The sequence below is a fragment of the Gymnoscopelus braueri genome (assembly GCF_963280865.1).
Source record: "Gymnoscopelus braueri genome assembly, chromosome: 13".
In the NCBI taxonomy this organism is placed as follows: Eukaryota; Metazoa; Chordata; class Actinopteri; order Myctophiformes; family Myctophidae; genus Gymnoscopelus; species Gymnoscopelus braueri.
In genome coordinates this window covers 805001-826936 of record NC_137615.1, presented here as the reverse complement: position 1 = coordinate 826936, position 21936 = coordinate 805001, and the positions used below count along the sequence as shown (strand labels likewise).

The following is a 21936-nucleotide window of genomic DNA, read 5'->3' as shown; positions in this document are numbered from 1 at the left end:
CACCCGCCCCTCTATACACGAAATCAGGAGCGTTGGGGCAGCCTACCCGGGCATGGACCAGGGGCCGCCCGGCTCCACTACCCGGGGCAGAGCTTCCCCTGGTGGGCATGGGGAGGAGAAAATCCTCCTCCGCGGTGGAGGTCTGTCGGTCGTAGGCAGGCCGGGAAGCAACGCACCGAGTCCTGGCCAGGCAGCGTTGTATGCGGTGCAGGCCTGCATTCCTTTGTTATCGCCGTTTTAATGCGAAAGTAGCAGATCTACAAGTTCAGACCAGTTTCTTCTTTGTATTGGTACCAGACACAGTAAAACTTAGGCTAGCGTATACTACTTATCACATTTCTATTGTAGGTACGATGACGTCATCGCGCATTCGCACATGGTCATTATAATAATAAATGGAGAGAGAGAGAGAGAGAGAGCGAGCAACACTTACAGTCTATGAAACAAGGCACGCTCATTTATGGCAAAAGTACAAAAGTATTGGCATCAAAATATACTTATGCCAAAATAAATCCCTCATAATATGGGTTATGAGGGATGGGTGTTCCCTAGGGTAGGTACCCTCACAAAAACATGCAGTAATCCTGGTCTCTATACTGCCTCCCCCTGGCCAGCCGGGGCGCCTGATGGAGGGGAAAGGAACTGGTTGGAATAACGTGTTCCTTCCACACGCTACGTCCAACCAGGGAAACTCCTCCCTGTCAGGTGACAAGAAGGTCAGTTGGCTCTCATGCATTGAAGGAGGCATGAGCTCGGCCCCTCCCTAAGTTGGCAGAGGGAGTGTAGTGCCCAGGATTACATAGACAATTGGCACTGGGTGTAAAAAATGGGGTTACAAAATCGTGGGCTAAAAATTTAAAGTAAAAAAATAAAATAATATGGGGTCGTGGTATAAAAAAGTTTGAGAAGCCCTGCGATAGAGAGAAACGTTTTGTCGCGTCTCTCTGTCCGTTTCCCTCCCTCCCACCCGCTCTCACACGCACGCACTCACACGCACACACACACACACACACACACAGACACAGACACAGACACACACACACACACACACACACACACACACACACACAGATACAGACACAGACACAGACACACACACACACACACACCTCCTGCATTGTGATAGAGAGAGAAACGTTTCGTATTGTCTCTCTGTCCCTTAATGTGGCAAGATGCTCCTCATTGACATTGTACGGTAAAACAGATCTCAAAGTCACTCTTTTATCACATAAACAAACACAAACAAAGCTGATTCAGACAATATAGAACATCACCAAACCCACTACTGTTTGTTTTTTAATAAAAAAATTTACTTCCTGTTTATTTTACTATTTCTCTGAAGAAGAAACCTGGACTAGATCCGCGGATCCGGATCTTCAAATAGTAAAATCAACAGGAAGTTAACTTTTTTATAAAAAAATAAAAAGTAGTGGGTTTAGTGATGTTCTATATTGTCTGAATCAGCTTTGTTTGTGTTTGTTTATGTGCTAAAAGAGTGACTTTGAGATCTGTTTTAGCGTACAATGTAAGTCAAAGAGGAGCATATTTTGATTTCTAATCAATGGAGCAATTATTCTAGATTTCTTGTCCTTTAGAGTTCCATCATGACATCAAGGTAACTACACAACCCAAACCTCTACGACAGTGGGCTGGCCCTTTAATGTGTTGATGTGTTAGGGTTAGGGTTAGTTTATAAGGTTATAGGGGTAGTTGTAGGGTTATAGGTTAGGGTTAGTTAGTAGCAGTGCCGCTTTAGACTCCACAGGGGCCCTAAGCATGATACAGGACACATGCACGCACGCTGCGCGCGCGTGCATGTGTCCTCCGTGCGCGCGCGCGATTTATTTTTGCGGTTCTGGGCGGATTGGGTCCGTTTTTTTTTTCTTCCGGTGGGTAGGCGGGGCCCCACGCAGCCTGCGTAGTGTGCGTGTAGGGAGAAGCGGCCCTGGTTAGTAGGGTTTTAGGGTTATTTTACTCACAGCTCCTCTTCCTGTCTGTATCCTCCTTGTCTGAGGAGGCTCCATCTTCCTCCTCTTCCTCCTCCTCCTCCTCTGACACATGCTCCTGGTCCTAGTGCAGACATATTAATGTAATATTATATTATATAATAATAACATACAGTCTGACACATGCTGCTGGTCCTCCATATCTCTGTTGTTACACAGTCACTGTATAACATGTGTTACACAGTACACTGTATAACATGTGTTACACAGTCACTGTATAACATGTGTTACACAGTCACTGTATAACATGTGTTACACAGTACACTGTATAACATGTGTTACACAGTACACTGTATAACATGTGTTACACAGTCACTATATAACATGTGTTACAGTCACTATATAACATGTGTTACACAGTCACTGTATAACATGTGTTACACAGTAACTGTATAACATGTGTTACACAGTCACTATATAACATGTGTTACACAGTCACTGTATAACATGTGTTACACAGTCACTATATAACATGTGTTACACAGTCACTATATAACATGTGTTACACAGTCACTATATAACATGTGTTACACAGTCACTGTATAACATGTGTTACACAGTCACTGTATAACATGTGTTACACAGTCACTATATAACATGTGTTACACAGTCACTGTATAACATGTGTTACACAGTCACTGTATAACATGTGTTACACAGTCACTATATAACATGTGTTACACAGTCACTGTATAACATGTGTTACACAGTCACTGTATAACATGTGTTACACAGTACACTGTATAACATGTGTTACACAGTCACTGTATAACATGTGTTACACAGTACACTGTACAGTACACTGTACAACACAGTACAGTCACTGTATAACATGTGTTACACAGTGCAGTCACTGTATAACACAACCATGTGTTACACAGTCACTGTGTAACACAACCATGTGTTACACAGTCACTATATAACATGTGTTACACAGTACAGTCACTGTGTAACACAACCATGTGTTACACAGTCACTATATAACATGTGTTACACAGTACAGTCACTGTATAACACAACCATGTGTTACACAGTCACTATATAACACAACCATGTGTTACACAGTACAGTCACTGTATAACACAACCATGTGTTACACAGTCACTGTATAACACAACCATGTGTTACACAGTGCAGTCACTGTATAACACAACCATGTGTTACACAGTACAGTCACTGTATAACACAACCATGTGTTACACAGTACAGTCACCGTATAACACAACCATGTGTTACACAGTCACTGTATAACACAACCATGTGTTACACAGTACAGTCACTGTATAACACAACCATGTGTTACACAGTCACTGTATAACACAACCATGTGTTACACAGTACAGTCACTGTATAACACAACCATGTGTTACACAGTCACTGTATAACACAACCATGTGTTACACAGTCACTGTATAACACAACCATGTGTTACACAGTCACTGTATAACACAACCATGTGTTACACAGTCACTGTATAACACAACCATGTGTTACACAGTACAGTCACTGTATAACACAACCATGTGTTACACAGTCACTGTATAACACAACCATGTGTTACACAGTCACTGTATAACACAACCATGTGTTACACAGTACAGTCACTGTATAACACAAACATGTGTTATACAGTACAGTCACTGTATAACACAACCATGTGTTACACAGTCACTGTATAACACAACCATGTGTTACACAGTACAGTCACTGTATAACACAACCATGTGTTATACAGTACAGTCACTGTATAACACAACCATGTGTTACACAGTACAGTCACTGTATAACACAACCATGTGTTACACAGTCACTGTATAACACAACCATGTGTTACACAGTGCAGTCACTGTATAACACAACCATGTGTTACACAGTGCAGTCACTGTATAACACAACCATGTGTTACACAGTACAGTCACTGTATAACACAACCATGTGTTACACAGTGCAGTCACTGTATAACACAACCATGTGTTACACAGTACAGTCACTGTATAACACAACCATGTGTTACACAGTACAGTCACTGTATAACACAACCATGTGTTACACAGTCACTGTATAACACAACCATGTGTTACACAGTACAGTCACTGTATAACACAACCATGTGTTACACAGTACAGTCACTGTATAACACAACCATGTGTTACACAGTACAGTCCCTGTATAACACAACCATGTGTTACACAGTCACTGTATAACACAACCATGTGTTACACAGTACAGTCACTGTATAACACAACCATGTGTTACACAGTACAGTCACTGTATAACACAACCCTGTGTTACACAGTACAGTCCCTGTATAACACAACCATGTGTTACACAGTCACTGTATAACACAACCATGTGTTACACAGTACAGTCACTGTATAACACAACCATGTGTTACACAGTCACTGTATAACACAACCATGTGTTACACAGTACAGTCACTGTATAACACAACCATGTGTTACACAGTACAGTCACTGTATAACACAACCATGTGTTACACAGTACAGTCACTGTATAACACAACCATGTGTTACACAGTCACTGTATAACACAACCATGTGTTACACAGTCACTGTATAACACAACCATGTGTTACACAGTCACTGTATAACACAACCATGTGTTACACAGTACAGTCACTGTATAACACAACCATGTGTTACACAGTACAGTCACTGTATAACACAACCATGTGTTAGAACGGAGGTTCAAAATGTTTCTAACTAAAACATGTGTTTGTGTGAGCAGGGAGATGACCAAGTAGAGCTTTAAATAAATTAGTAATAATATGATGCAGTATTTATACTCACCAGCTGTTTGATACTCTCCAGAAGTACTTTATGCCAGTCGTTGATAATACTGTCTGTGTCGTATTGAACCAGGTATTCACACCCCTGACGAGTCTTTAACTGTAATATAATATAATATAAATATGAATAATACTGAACCAGGTATTCACACCCCTGACCAGTCTTTAACTGTAATATAATATAATATAAATATGAATAATACTGAACCAGGTATTCACACCCCTGACCAGTCTTTAACTGTAATATAATATAATATAAATATTAATAATACTGAACCAGGTATTCACACCCCTGACGAGTCTTTAACTGTAATATAATATAATATAAATATTAATAATACTGAACCAGGTATTCACACCCCTGACCAGTCTTTAACTCAATTAACTCATTTTGGATTTTAAAAAAAAAGTTTTTTGCAAAGAAAGGACCGGCAGGAAAACTCTGGGTGGGGAAGTGAATGGTCACCACTTCCCAGACACAAGGCATTGAACCCCCAACTGCTCCAGTGGAGCTGCTTAGAGGCCAACAGCATAAGACTGTGGTTGTACTAGTATGTGTCTGTCTGTCTGTGTGTCTGTGTGTCTGTGTATCTGTCTGTGTGTCTGTGTGTCTGTCTGTGTGTCTGTCTGTGTGTCTGTGTGTCTGTCTGTGTGTCTGTGTGTCTGTCTGTGTGTCTGTCTGTGTGTCTGTGTGTCTGTCTGTGTGTCTGTCTGTGTGTCTGTGTGTCTGTCTGTGTGTCTGTCTGTCTGTCTGTCTGTCTGTCTGTCTGTCTGTGTGTCTGTGTGTCTGTCTGTGTGTCTGTGTGTCTGTCTGTCTGTGTGTTTCTATGTGCAGGGCGTTGCTGAAAATGAGCACTTGTGCTCAGCTACTACCCTGGGTAAAAAAAAAACATGCTGTAACCATGGTAACATGCTGTAACCATGGTAACATGCTGTAACCATGGTAACATACTGTACAGTAACCATGGTAACATACTGTACTGTAACCATGGTAACATACTGTACCTCCAGAACGTTCTTCTTGGATGATTTGTCTTTCCACGCCCAGCAAACTGTAGACCCTCTGAGATCTACTGTGTACTCTGGTATCTGGATACTTTTACTCTGTTAAAATATACATAGATATACTGTTAAATACACCACAATACTCCGTTACACTGTGTACTCTAGTATCTGGATACCTTTACTCAGTTAAAAGTACCACATTACAAGATTCCGCTGTGACACTGCAGTGTGTCTACGTAGGTGGTGCACCTCCTACTGGCTCCACTGTGACACTGCAGTGTGTCTACGTAGGTGGTGCACCTCCTACTGGCTTCACTGTGACACTGCAGTGTGTCTACGTAGGTGGTGCACCTCCTACTGGCTTCACTGTGACACTGCAGTGTGTCTACGTAGGTGGTGCACCTCCTACTGGCTTCACTGTGACACTGCAGTGTGTCTACGTAGGTGGTGCACCTCCTACTGGCTTCACTGTCACACTGCAGTGTGTCTACGTAGGTGGTGCACCTCCTACTGGCTTCACTGTCACACTGCAGTGCTTCTATGTCTCCTAGCAGGGCACAGCTAGGAGGTACAGTGTTATGAAGATACTGTAACATAACTGCAGTGTGACAGAGGAGCCAGTAGGAGGTGCACCACCTACGTAGACACACTGCAGTGTCACAGTGGAGCCAGTAGGAGGTGCACCACCTACGTAGACACACTGCAGTGTCACAGTGGAGCCAGTAGGAGGTGCACTACCTACATAGAAGCACTGGTGTGTCACAGCAGAATCTTGTAATGTGGTACTTTTAACTGAGTAAAAGTATCCAGATACCAGAGTACATGGTGTAACAGAGTATTGTTGTATATTTAACAGTATATTAGTAGTAGTAGTAATATACTATATACATAGTAATATAATACTAATATAATAATAGTTGTAGTATTACTGAGGTGCCACTAGGGGTCGTCTTTGGGTCTTTATGAAAGGTCAGGATTCCTCCATGCAGAACCGTCCATGACTGACCCCAGTTCTTCCTGTTAGAAACATTATAATATAATAAATATATGTAATATAATAAACTGACCCCAGTTCTTCCTGTTAGAAACATTATAATATAATAAATATATGTAATAGAATAAACTGACCGCAGTTCTTCCTGTTAGAAACATTATAATATAATATAATAAATATATGTAATATAATAAACTGACCCCAGTTCTTCCTGTTAGAAACATTATAATATAATAAATATATGTAATATAATAAACTGACCCCAGTTCTTCCTGTTAGAAACATTATAATATAATATAATAAATATATGTAATAGAATAAACTGACCCCAGTTCTTCCTGTTAGAAACAATATAATATAATATAATAAATATATGTAATATAATAAACTGACCCCAGTTCTTCCTGTTAGAAACAATATAATATAATATAATAAATATATGTAATATAATAAACTGAAACAATAAATATAATATCATCATTTTTGGACATTTCTGATACGGTAATAAATGTTTTTTTTATGTTTGTTTGCATTAATTTGTTTGTTCATAAGTTATTCTTCTCAAATGTAAGAATAGAAAATTGACCAGAACATTTTTACATTTCTGACTAGAATGACAAAGAGTTATCAGTTATCAATGTCATCAATATCATTGTTTCAAACGTTTGCCTCGCTTACAGTTAATTAAAGATGTTTTATAATAGTGAAACTACACGCTCTACAAGGTCACACAAGTGTTTCAGTGTGTGTTCATGTATATGTGTGAGTAGGTATTAGTGTATCAGTGTGTGTTCATGTATATGTGTGAGTAGGTATTAGTGTATCAGTGGCTGCGGGTACATGGACAGTTTCATTCGGAATGAATACACTTCTATTCGGAATGAATGAATGGATGAATTCATTCAGAATAGAAATGCTCATGTAAACACCTCAATTGGAATAGAATATTTCATTCCAGTCTGACCCGAATGAATTTTCATTCGGGTTAGGAGGGGTGGTATAGACCGTTTGAATCGGGATATACCAATCGGAATTGACCATGTAAACACTTTATTCCAAACACTCCTCTCTGTTTGGAATACATGCATTACTTTGCGCATGTCCGTGCTTAGTAGTGCTGTCAGAATTGTCCAAAAATGACCTATCAAATCTCTAATTCGGCCACGGTCGCTCCTGCGGGATAAAATGAATGATTCTATTCTATAGCGTCATTTAATAAGCCTGTAATGGTTAAGCCCAGACTTGTCCAGGAGAACGGACGCTCCGACGATTGCTGGCCTAGGCTACACTTATATGGATCTTTTTCGGGTATTTTAGGCCTCAGTTTTTAAAAAGAATCCCTGGCCACATGACAAAGTTTTTTTTTTTTTATCCCTGTCCATACGTAAACGCAGAAACGCATTGATCAGCTACAAGTTTCAATTTTAAATCAGATTTTACATTTATTTTATATATGAGGGGCCAAATACGTATACATTTTTAATCACATGTTAAGGCCCAATACTGCAATAGCTGCATTGTTTTAATAGCATACGTGAACAAAAATAAATGAAAACAACATTATTAGGGCGCAGCTGCAGCGAAAACATTTGAGTTTTACTTCATCAATTCATTACATGGGCAGCCGGAACGGTCGTCCCAAAACACCCCGCCCCACGCACCTTTTGAGCGGGCCATCCACGGCCGCTCCATGGTCGCTGGATTTTGACCCGGGGCGATTGTGTTTTAGGGCGACAGACCCCGCATTCACCCGTGTGCGCACCGCGCGCTACTCGGCGCAGTAAGAGGGTTTTCAAAGCTTTTTCATAATAATACAAGAAGAAACGTGACACTCGGTATAATGAGTAGCTTATACTTTCTACTTAAGTATATTTTGATGCCAATACTTTTGTACTTTTGCCATAAATGAGCGTGCCTTGTTTCATAGACTCTCTCTCTCCATTTATTATTATAATGACCATGAGCGGTCCGGTGTTTATGTATTATTATTTATTATTATAATGACCATGTGCAAATGCGCGATGACGTCATCGTACCTACATGAGAAATGTGACAAATAGTATAGGCTAGCCTACGTTTTACCGTGTCTGGTACCAATAAAAAAAAAGAAACTGGTCTGAACTTGTAGATCTGCTACTTTTGCATTAAAACGGCGATAACAAAGGAACACAGGCTTGTACCGCATACAACGCTGCCTGGCCAGGAGTCGGTGCGTTGCTTACCGGCCTGCCTACGACCGACAGACCTCCGCCGCGGAGGCACAAGGGGGCTATTGCCTCCTCCCCATGTCCACCAGGGGAAGCTCTGCTCCGGGTAGTGGCCCCTGGTCCATGCCCGGGCGTAGGCGGGAACCACTTTGCGCATGTCAAAAGTTATATTCCGAATGAATGCTTTGGTCATGTAAACGAGGAATACTTTTATTCAGGTCCCATGTAAACAGGTGAGTGGAACGGATTCCTCTATTCGGAATGAGTTCATTCTGAATGAATACATGATGGTCCATGTACCCGCAGCCAGTGTGTGTTCATGTATATGTGTGAGTAAGTATTAGTGTATCATTGTGTGTTCATGTATATGTGTGAGTAGGTATTAGTGTATCATTGTGTGTTCAGGTATTAGTGTATCATTGTGTATTCATGTATATGTGTGAGTAGGTATTAGTGTATCATTGTGTATTCATGTATATGTGTGAGTAGGTATTAGTGTATCATTGTGTATTTCTTTTTTTTTCTATTTTTTTTTTATCCCACGATTTTGTAACCCTTTTTCACCCGGTGCCAATTGTCTAAGTGATCCTGGGCACTACACTCCCCCCGCCAGCCTAGGGAGCCCAGAGCCGAGCTCATGCCTCCTTCAATGCATGAGAGCCAACTGACCTTCTTGTCACCTGACAGGGAGGAGTTTTTCCAACCAGTTCCTTTCCCCTCCATCAGGCGCCCCGGCTGTCATGGTGGAGGTGGTATAGCGACCAGGATTACTACATGTTTTTGTGAGGGTATTAACTACCCTAGGAGACACGGGGAGAACACGCAAACTCCACACTGAGTAGACCCTTTCACCAACCCCACCTAGGGTATGGGCACTAATGACGCGGAGGAGAAGACACGCCCCCAGCGCCCACATTGTGTATTTCTTACCTCACTCTCTTTCCATTATCAGCGGTTTTAGTTTTGTTGAGAATACCAGCCTTCTCCAGTAGGTGGCCCTAGAGAGACACAGGGACAGATAAACATAAGCAGACATCAGGTATGTACATGTCCTATGTAGACCTACCTTATGCCTAACCTCATGTACATACTGTTATGTAGACCTACCTTATATCTAACCTCATGTACATACTGCTATGTAGACCTACCTTATGCCTAACCTCATGTACATACTGTTATGTAGACCTACCTTATGTCTAACCTCATGTACATACTGTTATGTAGACCTACCTTATGTCTAACCTCATGTACATGTCCTATGTAGACCTACCTTATGTCTAACCTCATGTACATACTGTTATGTAGACCTACCTTATGTCTAACCTCATGTACATACTGTTATGTAGACCTACCTTATGTCTAACCTCATGTACATACTGTTATGTAGACCTACCTTATGTCTAACCTCATGTACATACTGTTATGTAGACCTACCTTATGTCTAACCTCATGTACATACTGTTATGTAGACCTACCTTATGTCTAACCTCATGTACATGTCCTATGTAGACCTACCTTATGTCTAACCTCATGTACATACTGTTATGTAGACCTACCTTATGTCTAACCTCATGTACATACTGTTATGTAGACCTACCTTATGTCTAACCTCATGTACATACTACTATGTAGACCTACCTTATGTCTAACCTCATGTACAGACTGTTATGTAGACCTACCTTATGTCTAACCTCATGTACATACTGTTATGTAGACCTACCTTATGCCTAACCTCATGTACATACTACTATGTAGACCTACCTTATGTCTAACCTCATGTACAGACTGTTATGTAGACCTACCTTATGTCTAACCTCATGTACATACTGTTATGTAGACCTACCTTATGCCTAACCTCATGTACATACTGTTATGTAGACCTACCTTATGCCTAACCTCATGTACATACTGTTATGTAGACCTACCTTATGCCTAACCTCATGTACATACTGTTATGTAGACCTACCTTATGCCTAACCTCATGTACATACTACTATGTAGACCTACCTTATGCCTAACCTCATGTACATACTGTTATGTAGACCTACCTTATGCCTAACCTCATGTACATACTGTTATGTAGACCTACCTTATGTCTAACCTCATGTACATACTGTTATGTAGACCTACCTTATGCCTAACCTCATGTACATACTGCTATGTAGACCTACCTTATGTCTAACCTACCTTATGCCTAACCTCATGTACATACTACTATGTAGACCTACCTTATGTCTAACCTCATGTACATACTGTTATGTAGACCTACCTTATGTCTAACCTCATGTACATACTGTTATGTAGACCTACCTTATGTCTAACCTACCTTATGTCTAACCTCATGTACATACTGTTATGTAGACCTACCTTATGTCTAACCTACCTTATGTCTAGCCTCATGTACATACTGTTATGTAGACCTACCTTATGTCTAACCTCATGTACATACTGTTATGTAGACCTACCTTATGTCTAACCTCATGTACATGTCCTATGTAGACCTACCTTATGTCTAACCTCATGTACATACTGTTATGTAGACCTACCTTATGTCTAACCTCATGTACATACTGTTATGTAGACCTACCTTATGTCTAACCTCATGTACATACTGTTATGTAGACCTACCTTATGCCTAACCTCATGTACATACTGTTATGTAGACCTACCTTATGTCTAACCTCATGTACATACTGCTATGTCTCACTATCTTCAATTAACACTGGACTCTTAGTGAAGTGTTATTTAATAGAACCTTATTTTAACCATCTAGTTAAACACTGATATTTGTAAACAAAGATTAGTTTTATTGAGTCCCAATAAAATGTATCTGTATGTGTCCAATGACTCACATCCACTAACTAAACCAACCAATGACAGACATCCACTAACTAAACCAACCAATGACAGACATCCACTAACTAAACCAACCAATGACAGACATCCACTAACTAAACCAACCAATGACAGACATCCACTAACTAAACCAACCAATGACAGACATCCACTAACTAAACCAACCAATGACAGACAGCCTCCACCAAGCAAACCAACCAATGACAGACATCCACCGGAAAAAGCAGCCAATGACAGATGCCCTCCACCAAGCAAGCCAGCCAATGATAAACGTTCAATGGGCTTTGAGGACCTACATGCTCTGCTGGAGTGCGATTGGACAGATTCCTCTTCAGTTTGATCCAATCAGACTACAGCACAAAGACAAAAACCACGCCTTGTATTGACCTATGAACTCTTAACGAGCTTTCCTGTGTCGTGAAGCTACTAATTAATTAATTCATAAATAAATGATCCTTTCTGGAATCAATAAAGTCTTCTGAATGAATCTGATACTCAACTCTAATAAACAATTATGAAATATTGTGAAGAAGTGATTCTTACTTTTTCTGGAGAGCTGGAGTCTGATAGGTTCCTCCTGTGTCTGGGAACAAACTTCTACACACACACACACACACACACACACACACACACACACACACACACACACACACACACACACACACACACACACACACACACACACACACACACACACACACACACACACACACACACACACACACACACACACACACAAAGAAAAGGAGCAAATTAAAACCATACAAATGATATTTCTGCTTTTTGTTACAAGAGTGAACTGATGAAAGTTAATAAATAATGTCTGATATTACTGTGTGTGTGTGTGTGTGTGTGTGTGTGTGTGTGTGTGTGTGTGTGTGTGTGTGTGTGTGTGTGTGTGTGTGTGTGTGTGTGTATTTACGTTGTGTTCTCCAGGAGCCATGCTGTGTCGCCAGTTTCTCACCTTCGACCCCTCTTTATCGACTCCATCGACTCCATTTCCCACAATCCTCTGGGGCATCAGTGGCCCAGTGGCTGCTGCGAGCTAGAGAGAGAGAGAGAGAGAGAGAGAGAGAGAGAGAGAGAGAGAGAGAGAGAGAGAGAGAGAGAGAGAGAGAAATTACAATGTAGTCATGTATCAGACACTCTTTATCCAGAGTGAATTACAATAAACAAGGTAAACACATACATAGAATACAGAGACAGTGTAGTGTCTCAGTAAACTATAGGATCATAGAATACAGAGACAGTGTAGTGTCTCAGTAAACTATAGGATCATAGAATACAGAGACAGTGTAGTGTCTCAGTAAACTATAGGATCATAGAATACAGAGAGACAGTGTAGTGTCTCTGTAAACTATAGGATCATAGAATACAGAGACAGTGTAGTGTCTCAGTAAACTATAGGATCATAGAATACAGAGACAGTGTAGTGTCTCAGTAAACTATAGGATCATAGAATACATAGAGACAGTGTAGTGTCTCAGTAAACTATAGGATCATAGAATACAGAGACAGTGTAGTGTCTCAGTAAACTATAGGATCATAGAATACAGAGACAGTGTAGTGTCTCAGTAAACTATAGGATCATAGAATACAGAGACAGTGTAGTGTCTCAGTAAACTATAGGATCACAGGTAAACCATTAACCTTGCATCTGTATAAATAATATACTATATTATACCAAGTAAACAAATTGTCCTGGTTCAAATAAGACTAGGTCAAGTGCTACAGGCTATGGTGGAGTCTGAAGAGATGAGTCTTCAGATTACAGACAGACAGACAGACAGACAGACAGACAGGTACCTCAGGTAGACTCCATAGTGATTTGCTTCCATCTCTCAGATAGTAGTAGGTCTTCCCTCGTTCATCTACACCTTTAATCCACTACGCGCACGCACGCACGCACGCACGCACGCACGCACGCACGCACGCACGCACGCACGCACGCACGCACACACGCACACACACACACACACACACACACACACAAACAGTAACAACAGGAGGTCAATGACCGCGCCGCAAGGATTCTTCAGTTTAGCAGACTATACTGATATAACTGTGTGTGTGTGTGTGTGTGTGTGTGTGTGTGTGTGTGTGTGTGTGTGTGTGGCAGCCTGCCGAGTCGGTCGCAAGCAGAGAGCAGTGAGATGAGCCTGTTCTAAACACCTAACCACACACAACCGTTGTAACTGCCACCGCTAATGCAGTTAAAAGGTTTTGAGATGTTCTGGACACTTTGTGTACAGATGTGTCACCACGCTAAAATCAGCCTTTAAACGAGCGCTGAACAGCGGCCGAGTCTACAGACAACGCCTGAATGTCTACGACCCGAGTTCACCACCCTGTGGACTTCCAGCAATATGTGTGACCGTTGTCAGACCATGAATGGATTACCTTCCAACAGCATGAAAGAACGTCCCGAGGGACACTGGACATCAAACTGCTGCAAGAAAGGACTAACTTCGCCGTCACCCCGGGTGGCGCCGACAAATGGAGCAGACTGGTCTCTGTTCTAGTTGGCGTTTTCTTTGAGAATGGAATATTCTCCACTATGCAGCGAAACGGACGGCCATACAGACTGAAATATGCTGCTAGAATCCTAAAGAAGTTCCCCCTATGTGACGACTACCCAGTGGATATTACACCCGACTCCATCACAACCTGGATTGAGGCGCAGCTACGTTTTGTCTGTGAAAGGATCCAACCTGCGCTCCGTGCCACTGGGACTCAAACACATCGACAGCAGAACAAAGTTACCAGAAACAAAATGGCATATCTTTGGCAACATCGTAAGTCAAAAGCAATCGATATCATCATGAACAACAGCTGTTTCCCTGTTAGTAACACAGCTACTGTATTTGATTATTATAAGGCTAAATACCAAGACGTTCACACCACTATGCCCCTGGCCACGCCCCCTTGGCATGACTTGAAAACATAGAACCAGGTTACCTCCCAGAAACCTTGTTCTGATTTCTCTCCCTAACAACAAAGCTAGTGGCTCTGATGGAGTAACCTATGAGACCCTGAGAGCTACTAGACCCATGTCAACACAAACACTTACAGATATTTGTAATACTTGCCTGATTAATGAGCGAGTGCCTGACTCCTGGAAAGATGCCCTCATTTACGGGACACCAAAAAAAGACAATAATCCAGATGATCCCTCCACTCTCCTTACTCCCTACCATATACAAAGTCTTTATGAAGTGCCTGCTTGCCCGCATCCTACCCTGGCTGGTGGACACAGGAACACTCTCCCCACACCAGAAAGCATATATCAATAGACTATTCTGCCTAAAAACAGGAATAGATGATTTCAAACATGAATCCTCTAGATTTTACACTGTGTTCCTGGATTTCAGAGATGCGTTTGGCACACTCTCACATAAGGTGATGCTGAATGCACTGGAGGAAATACTTCTACCTCAGCCTTTTGTGAATATTATCTCCAATGTGTACCAAGACTCATTTCTCCAGGTTATCTGTGGGCAGCAGCTCACAGAGACAATTTCTCTGAAGGTGGGAATAAAAACTGTCTGTCCATGGAGTGCCGTGAATTCTTTCCTAGCCCTCAACCAATGGATGAAGTGGATCCATCAGTGCGCTCCGCCGCACATCCGGTCCCCAAACCCCGTCCAGGGGTATGCTGACGACGTACAGGCGTCATCTAGAGAGGAGGATGTCATCACCAACATGCTGGAACGCACCGATGAATTCCTCCACTGGTCCGGGCTGGAGGTGAAACACACAAAGTGTGCCGTGCTCCATGAACGCCGCAGTGGCGGCAACCGCTGGTACAAGGCCAAGAAAGACAAGCCTCCCTCCTTTCTAATAACGGGCCAACCCATCAGGGTGTATTCCCGTAATGAGACCTACCCATACCTGGGCCATAAGTTCAACATCGCTGGCGAGTGGGCGGAGCAAGTTGAGGAGCTCACTGAAGAGTTTCACCATCGCCTCAACCTGATAGATCTGTCCCCCCCCCCCCCCCCCTCCTCCCTATAGTCATGAAACTCCAGGCTGTGAGAGAAGTGGCCCTGGCGAAGATATTACATCTATTTGCCAACGTACACATCCCACAAAAGGCACTGAGAGACATGACAAATAGAACTGTCCAGCTGGCCAGAAAATGGGTTGGCCTAAACACACACTCCACACGAGACATACTCTTTCTTTCATATGGCGAAGGGGGGCTGAAGGGGGGCTGAAGGGGGGCTGAAGGGGGGCTGAAGGGGGGCTGAAGGGGGGCTGGGGGGGGGCTGAAGGGGGGCTGGGGGGGGGCTGAAGGGGAGCTGAAGGGGGGCTGAAGGGGGGCTGAAGGGGAGCTGAAGGGGGGCTGAAGGGGGGCTGAAGGGGGGCTGAAGGGGGGCTGGGGGGGGGCTGAAGGGGAGCTGAAGGGGGGCTGAAGGGGGGCTGAAGGGGAGCTGAAGGGGGGCTGAAGGGGGGCTGAAGGGGGGCTGAAGGGGGGCTGGGGGGGGGCTGAAGGGGAGCTGAAGGGGGGCTGAAGGGGGGCTGAAGGGGAGCTGAAGGGGGGCTGAAGGGGGGCTGAAGGGGGGCTGAAGGGGGGCTGGGGGGGGCTGGGGGTCTCAAATGTAGAGTGGATCTATGCAGCAACAAGGCTGACCCACCTCCTCCACATGCTTAATAATGATGATGGCACTGTCAGAGAAATGGCCAGGGCATCACTCCTGCTGGACTTACGCAGGAGGAAGCTCCCCCTGGCTGTTACACAACAGAATAATTTCCTAGGTTTCAGGAGGAAAGACTCACAAGACAAGGGCTTTGGGGTCTGGTCTGATTGGCCAGATCTTAATGACCTCTGCCACTGGACAGGAGTCCAGCTAAAATGGGCAAAAAACAACAAAGAAGTGCTCATCTCTGATGGACTAATTACAGACCCCAGTGTGGTAGTGGAGGCTACTCTCTCTCACCAGAGAGGAGACACTAGACTACAGTGTGGTAGTGGAGACTACTCTCTCTCACCAGAGAGGAGACACTAGACTACAGTGTGGTAGTGGAGACTACTCTCTCTCACCAGAGAGGAGACATTAGACTACAGTGTGGTAGTGGAGACTACTCTCTCTCACCAGAGAGGAGACATTAGACTACAGTGTGGTAGTGGAGGCTACTCTCTCTCACCAGAGAGGAGACATTAGACTACAGTGTGGTAGTGGAGACTACTCTCTCTCACCAGAGAGGAGACATTAGACTACAGTGTGGTAGTGGAGACTACTCTCTCTCACCAGAGAGGAGACATTAGACTACAGTGTGGTAGTGGAGGCTACTCTCTCTCACCAGAGAGGAGACACTAGACTACAGTGTGGTAGTGGAGACTACTCTCTCTCACCAGGGAGGAGACATTAGACTACAGTGTGGTAGTGGAGGCTACTCTCTCTCACCAGAGAGGAGACATTAGACTACAGTGTGGTAGTGGAGACTACTCTCTCTCACCAGGGAGGAGACACTAGACTACAGTGTGGTAGTGGAGACTACTCTCTCTCACCAGAGAGGAGACATTAGACTACAGTGTGGTAGTGGAGACTACTCTCTCTCACCAGGGAGGAGACATTAGACTACAGTGTGGTAGTGGAGACTACTCTCTCTCACCAGGGAGGAGACATTAGACTACAGTGTGGTAGTGGAGACTACTCTCTCTCACCAGGGAGGAGACATTAGACTACAGTGTGGTAGTGGAGACTACTCTCTCTCACCAGGGAGGAGACATTAGACTACAGTGTGGTAGTGGAGACTACTCTCTCTCACCAGGGAGGAGACATTAGACTACAGTGTGGTAGTGGAGACTACTCTCTCTCACCAGAGAGGAGACATTAGACTACAGTGTGGTAGTGGAGACTACTCTCTCTCACCAGAGAGGAGACATTAGACTACAGGAAGACACAGCTAGAAGGGCTCTGCTTAATATGAAACAGACTGAGGCCAAACAACACTGGCGTGGACTTCGACTGCAGGGAAAGTTAGCCTGTGTTGATTCCGCTGATCATTCTGTTTCACATTAAATGTACAAACATGCTGTAATTGGGGAGGATGTGTTAAAATTCACCATCAAAGCAAGAATGCAAGTATTACCAACCAAGTACAACCTGTCAATCTGGTATCCTGACATCCATAGTCCACTCTGTATAAACCATCATGATTCTGAACAACACCTAGAATCCATTACACACATCACCAATGGATGTAGTGCATATAAAAATGTGTACATTGCTCGCCACGACCGCATTGTCGACTTAGTGTCTGATGCAGTCAAAACATGTATGCCATCCACTGCAGCAATGTACAAACACTCAAAGAGTGTTTGTACATTGGTTTGGTTTAGCCTGTGATGTCTTTGCTAACATCCCAAATACCCCTGATGTCCTTTTTGTTGACGCCTGTCACAAGGAGGTTCTGATTCTGGAGGTGGGCTGTGTCTTTGATCTATACATGAACCAGGCTTACCAAGATAAGCATTCTAAGTACCAACCGCTACTGAGAAGAGAATCAGAACAAACCTTATGGGTACAGATGCAGATTCTCTGTGCTCATATTTGGAAGCCTGGGCCATGTATATAAGCTGACCACGAGTGGCCTAGCAATCGCTGGCATGACAAAAAACAAAGCCAAACAACCTGCGAAATATTGCTCTGTTTCAGCTGCTATAGGCAGTTTGTCTGTGTGGAGGAGGAGGGGCCATGAACAATCAACCCTGTTACATTTGTTTCCCTGAAAATGAATTGTAATTTGTGGATTCAAATAAAGAATCAAAATGTGTGTGTGTGTGTGTGTGTGTGTGTGTGTGTGTGTGTGTGTGTGTGTGTGTGTGTGTGTGTGCGTGCGTGCGTGTGTGTACCTGTTGTTGTGTGTGTGTAGATGTGTACATGGTCTTGCCCTCGGTGTCGGTGGTTTGATTCCAGCCCGCTGTAATACCACCGTGATCCACCGAGGGTCTGGGAATCCAACCTGCACCCGGCTTTACCTATTGGATGACATCATCACCTTCATCATCATCATCATCATCATCACAGTCTCCCAAAACAAAGTGATTTGATACTCAATAATTCATTGGCATAACGACTACATTGGGGAGAAAAAGGGCTGAAAAATTATTGTCTACCCTAAACTTAAAGAAAGCGAGAGACCCGTCAGACCCACAGAGACCCGTCCCACAGCCTGCAAACCTCACCTTAGTGATGACCAGCGGGCAGCAAAGATCACTGATTTAACAGACAAGATGATAGTCTAAGTCTAAGATATGATCCTACTATCAGTGTTGTGGAGGAGAAAGGCTTCTATTAGTCTAAGATATGATCCTACTATCAGTGTTGTGGAGGAGAAAGGCTTCTATTAGTCTAAGATATGATCCTACTATCAGTGTTGTGGAGGAGAAAGGCTTCTATTAGTCTAAGATATGATCCTACTATCAGTGTTGTGGAGGAGAAAGGCTTCTATTAGTCTAAGATATGATCCTACTATCAGTGTTGTGGAGGAGAAAGGCTTCTATTAGTCTAAGATATGATCCTACTATCAGTGTTGTGGAGGAGAAAGGCTTCTATTAGTCTAAGATATGATCCTACTATCAGTGTTGTGGAGGAGAAAGGCTTCTATTAGTCTAAGATATGATCCTACTATCAGTGTTGTGGAGGAGAAAGGCTTCTATTAGTCTAAGATATGATCCTACTATCAGTGTCGTGGAGGAGAAAGGCTTCTATTAGCCTAAGATATGATCCTACTATCAGTGTTGTGGAGGAGAAAGGCTTCTATTAGTCTAAGATATGATCCTACTATCAGTGTAGATCTGCTATTTCTTTAGAAATCGTGAAAATATGTGCAAATCTTTGAATATACCAACCAAACCCTCCTCTAAAGCACCAATCCATGTGAACCTTTGTACAACGACACACTTCCAGTCGACCAATGAAGAACCTGTGTGTATGTGTGCGTGCGTGCGTGCGTGCGTGCGTGCGTGCGACTGTGTGTGTGTGTGTGTGTGTGTGTGTGTGTGTGTGTGTGTGTGTGTGTGTGTGTGTGTGTGTGTACCTGCTCGGGGTCATGGAGGTCATCAGTGGGATAGTCTTCCTCTGGGAGGGGGGGCTGCATGGGTCAAAGGCCAAACAATATAATACATTAGATATAGACCCCTTAACAGACGACGTCACACTGATAAAAACCAGTATGTGTGCAACCAGTATGTGTGCAACCAGTATGTGTGCAACCAGTATGTGTGCAACCAGTATGTGCCAAATGACACCATTCTATCAGGTCTCACTAGGACGCCTCACTAGCCAACTAACAAGAGGGGGTTGGGGTTAGAGGTTAGAGGGGGTCGGGGTTAGAGGTTAGAGGTTAGAGGGGGTCGGGGTTAGAGGGGGTCGGGGTTAGAGGTTAGAGGGGGTCGGGGTTAGAGGTTAGAGGGGGTCGGGTTAGAGGTTAGAGGGGGTTGGGGTTAGAGGTTAGAGGGGGTCGGGGTTAGAGGTTAGAGGGGGTCGGGGTTAGAGGGGGTCGGGGTTAGAGGTTAGAGGGGGTCGGGGTTAGAGGTTAGAGGGGGTCGGGGTTAGAGGTTAGAGGGGGTCGGGTTAGAGGTTAGAGGGGGTTGGGGTTAGAGGTTAGAGGGGGTCGGGGTTAGAGGGGGTTGGGGTTAGAGGTTAGAGGGGGTCGGGGTTAGAGGTTAGAGGGGGTTGGGGTTAGAGGTTAGAGGGGGTCGGGGTTAGAGGAGGTTGGGGTTAAAGGTTAGAGGGGGTCGGGGTTAAGAGGTTAGAGGGGGTCGGGGTTAGAGGTTAGAGGGGGTCGTGGTTAGAGGTTAGAGGGGGTTGGGGTTAGAGGGGGTTGGGTTTAGAGGGGGTTGGGGTTAGAGGGGGTTGGGGTTAGAGGGGGTTAGAGGTTAAAGGGGGTTGGGGTTAGAGGTTAAAGGGGGTTGGGGTTAGAGGTTAGAGGGGGTTGGGGTTAGGGGTTAGAGGTTAGAGGTTAAAGGGGGTTGGGGTTAGAGGTTAAAGGGGGTTGGGGTGTGCTGAAACCAGCGCACCCTTAAACAACAGGTTGAGAATTGATTGTGTGAAACAGTCACCTGTGCATCCAGTCTCAATGTTAGTAAACATATAATTGGTCTATTGTTTGTGTTTTTTTCGTTAGATCCATTTAAAGTGACTCTGCTGCCCTCTGCTGGTTGTGGGGTGTTATGGCCACCGTGCATGTATTAACCCCTTCAACCCGCAGGGTAAACCCAGGGCTCTGCCCTAGGGCCCTCCTTTTTTCACTCTACACCAAATATCTAAAGCTGATCTACGAGCTCAAAACACACCTGATCTACAAGCTCAGAACACATCTGATCTACAAGCTCAGAACACACCTGATCTACAAGCTCAGAACACATCTGATCTACAAGCTCAGAACACACCTGATCTACAAGCTCAGAACACACCTGATCTACAAGCTCAGAACACACCTGATCTACAAGCTCAGAACACACCTGATCTACAAGCTCAGAACACAGAGCTTGTAGTGCTGCGACTTCTGTGTGACGACTCTCTCCCCCCCGCCCCCCGTGCGCGCGCGCGCGTGTGCGTATGTGTGTGTGTGTGTGTGTGTGTGTGTGTGTGTGTGTGTGTGTGTGTGTGTGTGTGTGTGTGTGTGTGTGTGTGTGTGTGTGTGTGTGTGTGTGTGCGCATACCGGTTCCTGTCTGTCCTGGTCGGTGGGTGTGGTCAAGGTGTCAGTGGGCGGAGCCAGCCATGATGTGGGTGTGGTCAGGGTCTCAGTGGGCGGAGCCGACCAGGATGTGAGTCCAGATGAATGGTTGTAATAAAACAACCTGCCTGATGACTCATCCACACACACACTCCACCCCTCACACACACACACACACACACACACACACACACACACACACACACACACACACACACACACACACACACACACACACACACACACACACACACACACACACACACACACACACACACACACACACACACACACACACACACACACACACACACACACACACACACACACACAGTATAGTTCATTGACCCATTAAAACCAGTAAAGCATCT

General features: G+C 44.0%; 1 protein-coding gene across 1 annotated transcript in view; it reads right to left on the bottom strand.

The window, feature by feature from the left end:
- Positions 1–21936, bottom strand: part of arhgap27l (Rho GTPase activating protein 27, like) — a 58467-nt gene that overhangs the window by 9168 nt on the left and 27363 nt on the right. Inside the window, exons 7-18 of the mRNA XM_080447066.1 lie at positions 21551–21724; positions 19924–19977; positions 18737–18862; positions 13684–13764; positions 12800–12922; positions 12421–12474; positions 12174–12227; positions 9952–10019; positions 6750–6837; positions 5821–5919; positions 4817–4915; positions 1980–2070 (exon numbers count right to left, since the gene is read on the bottom strand). Of these exons, the coding sequence (XP_080303192.1) occupies positions 1980–2070; positions 4817–4915; positions 5821–5919; positions 6750–6837; positions 9952–10019; positions 12174–12227; positions 12421–12474; positions 12800–12922; positions 13684–13764; positions 18737–18862; positions 19924–19977; positions 21551–21724 (1111 nt within the window). The remainder of the gene's footprint in view (positions 1–1979; positions 2071–4816; positions 4916–5820; positions 5920–6749; positions 6838–9951; positions 10020–12173; positions 12228–12420; positions 12475–12799; positions 12923–13683; positions 13765–18736; positions 18863–19923; positions 19978–21550; positions 21725–21936) is intronic.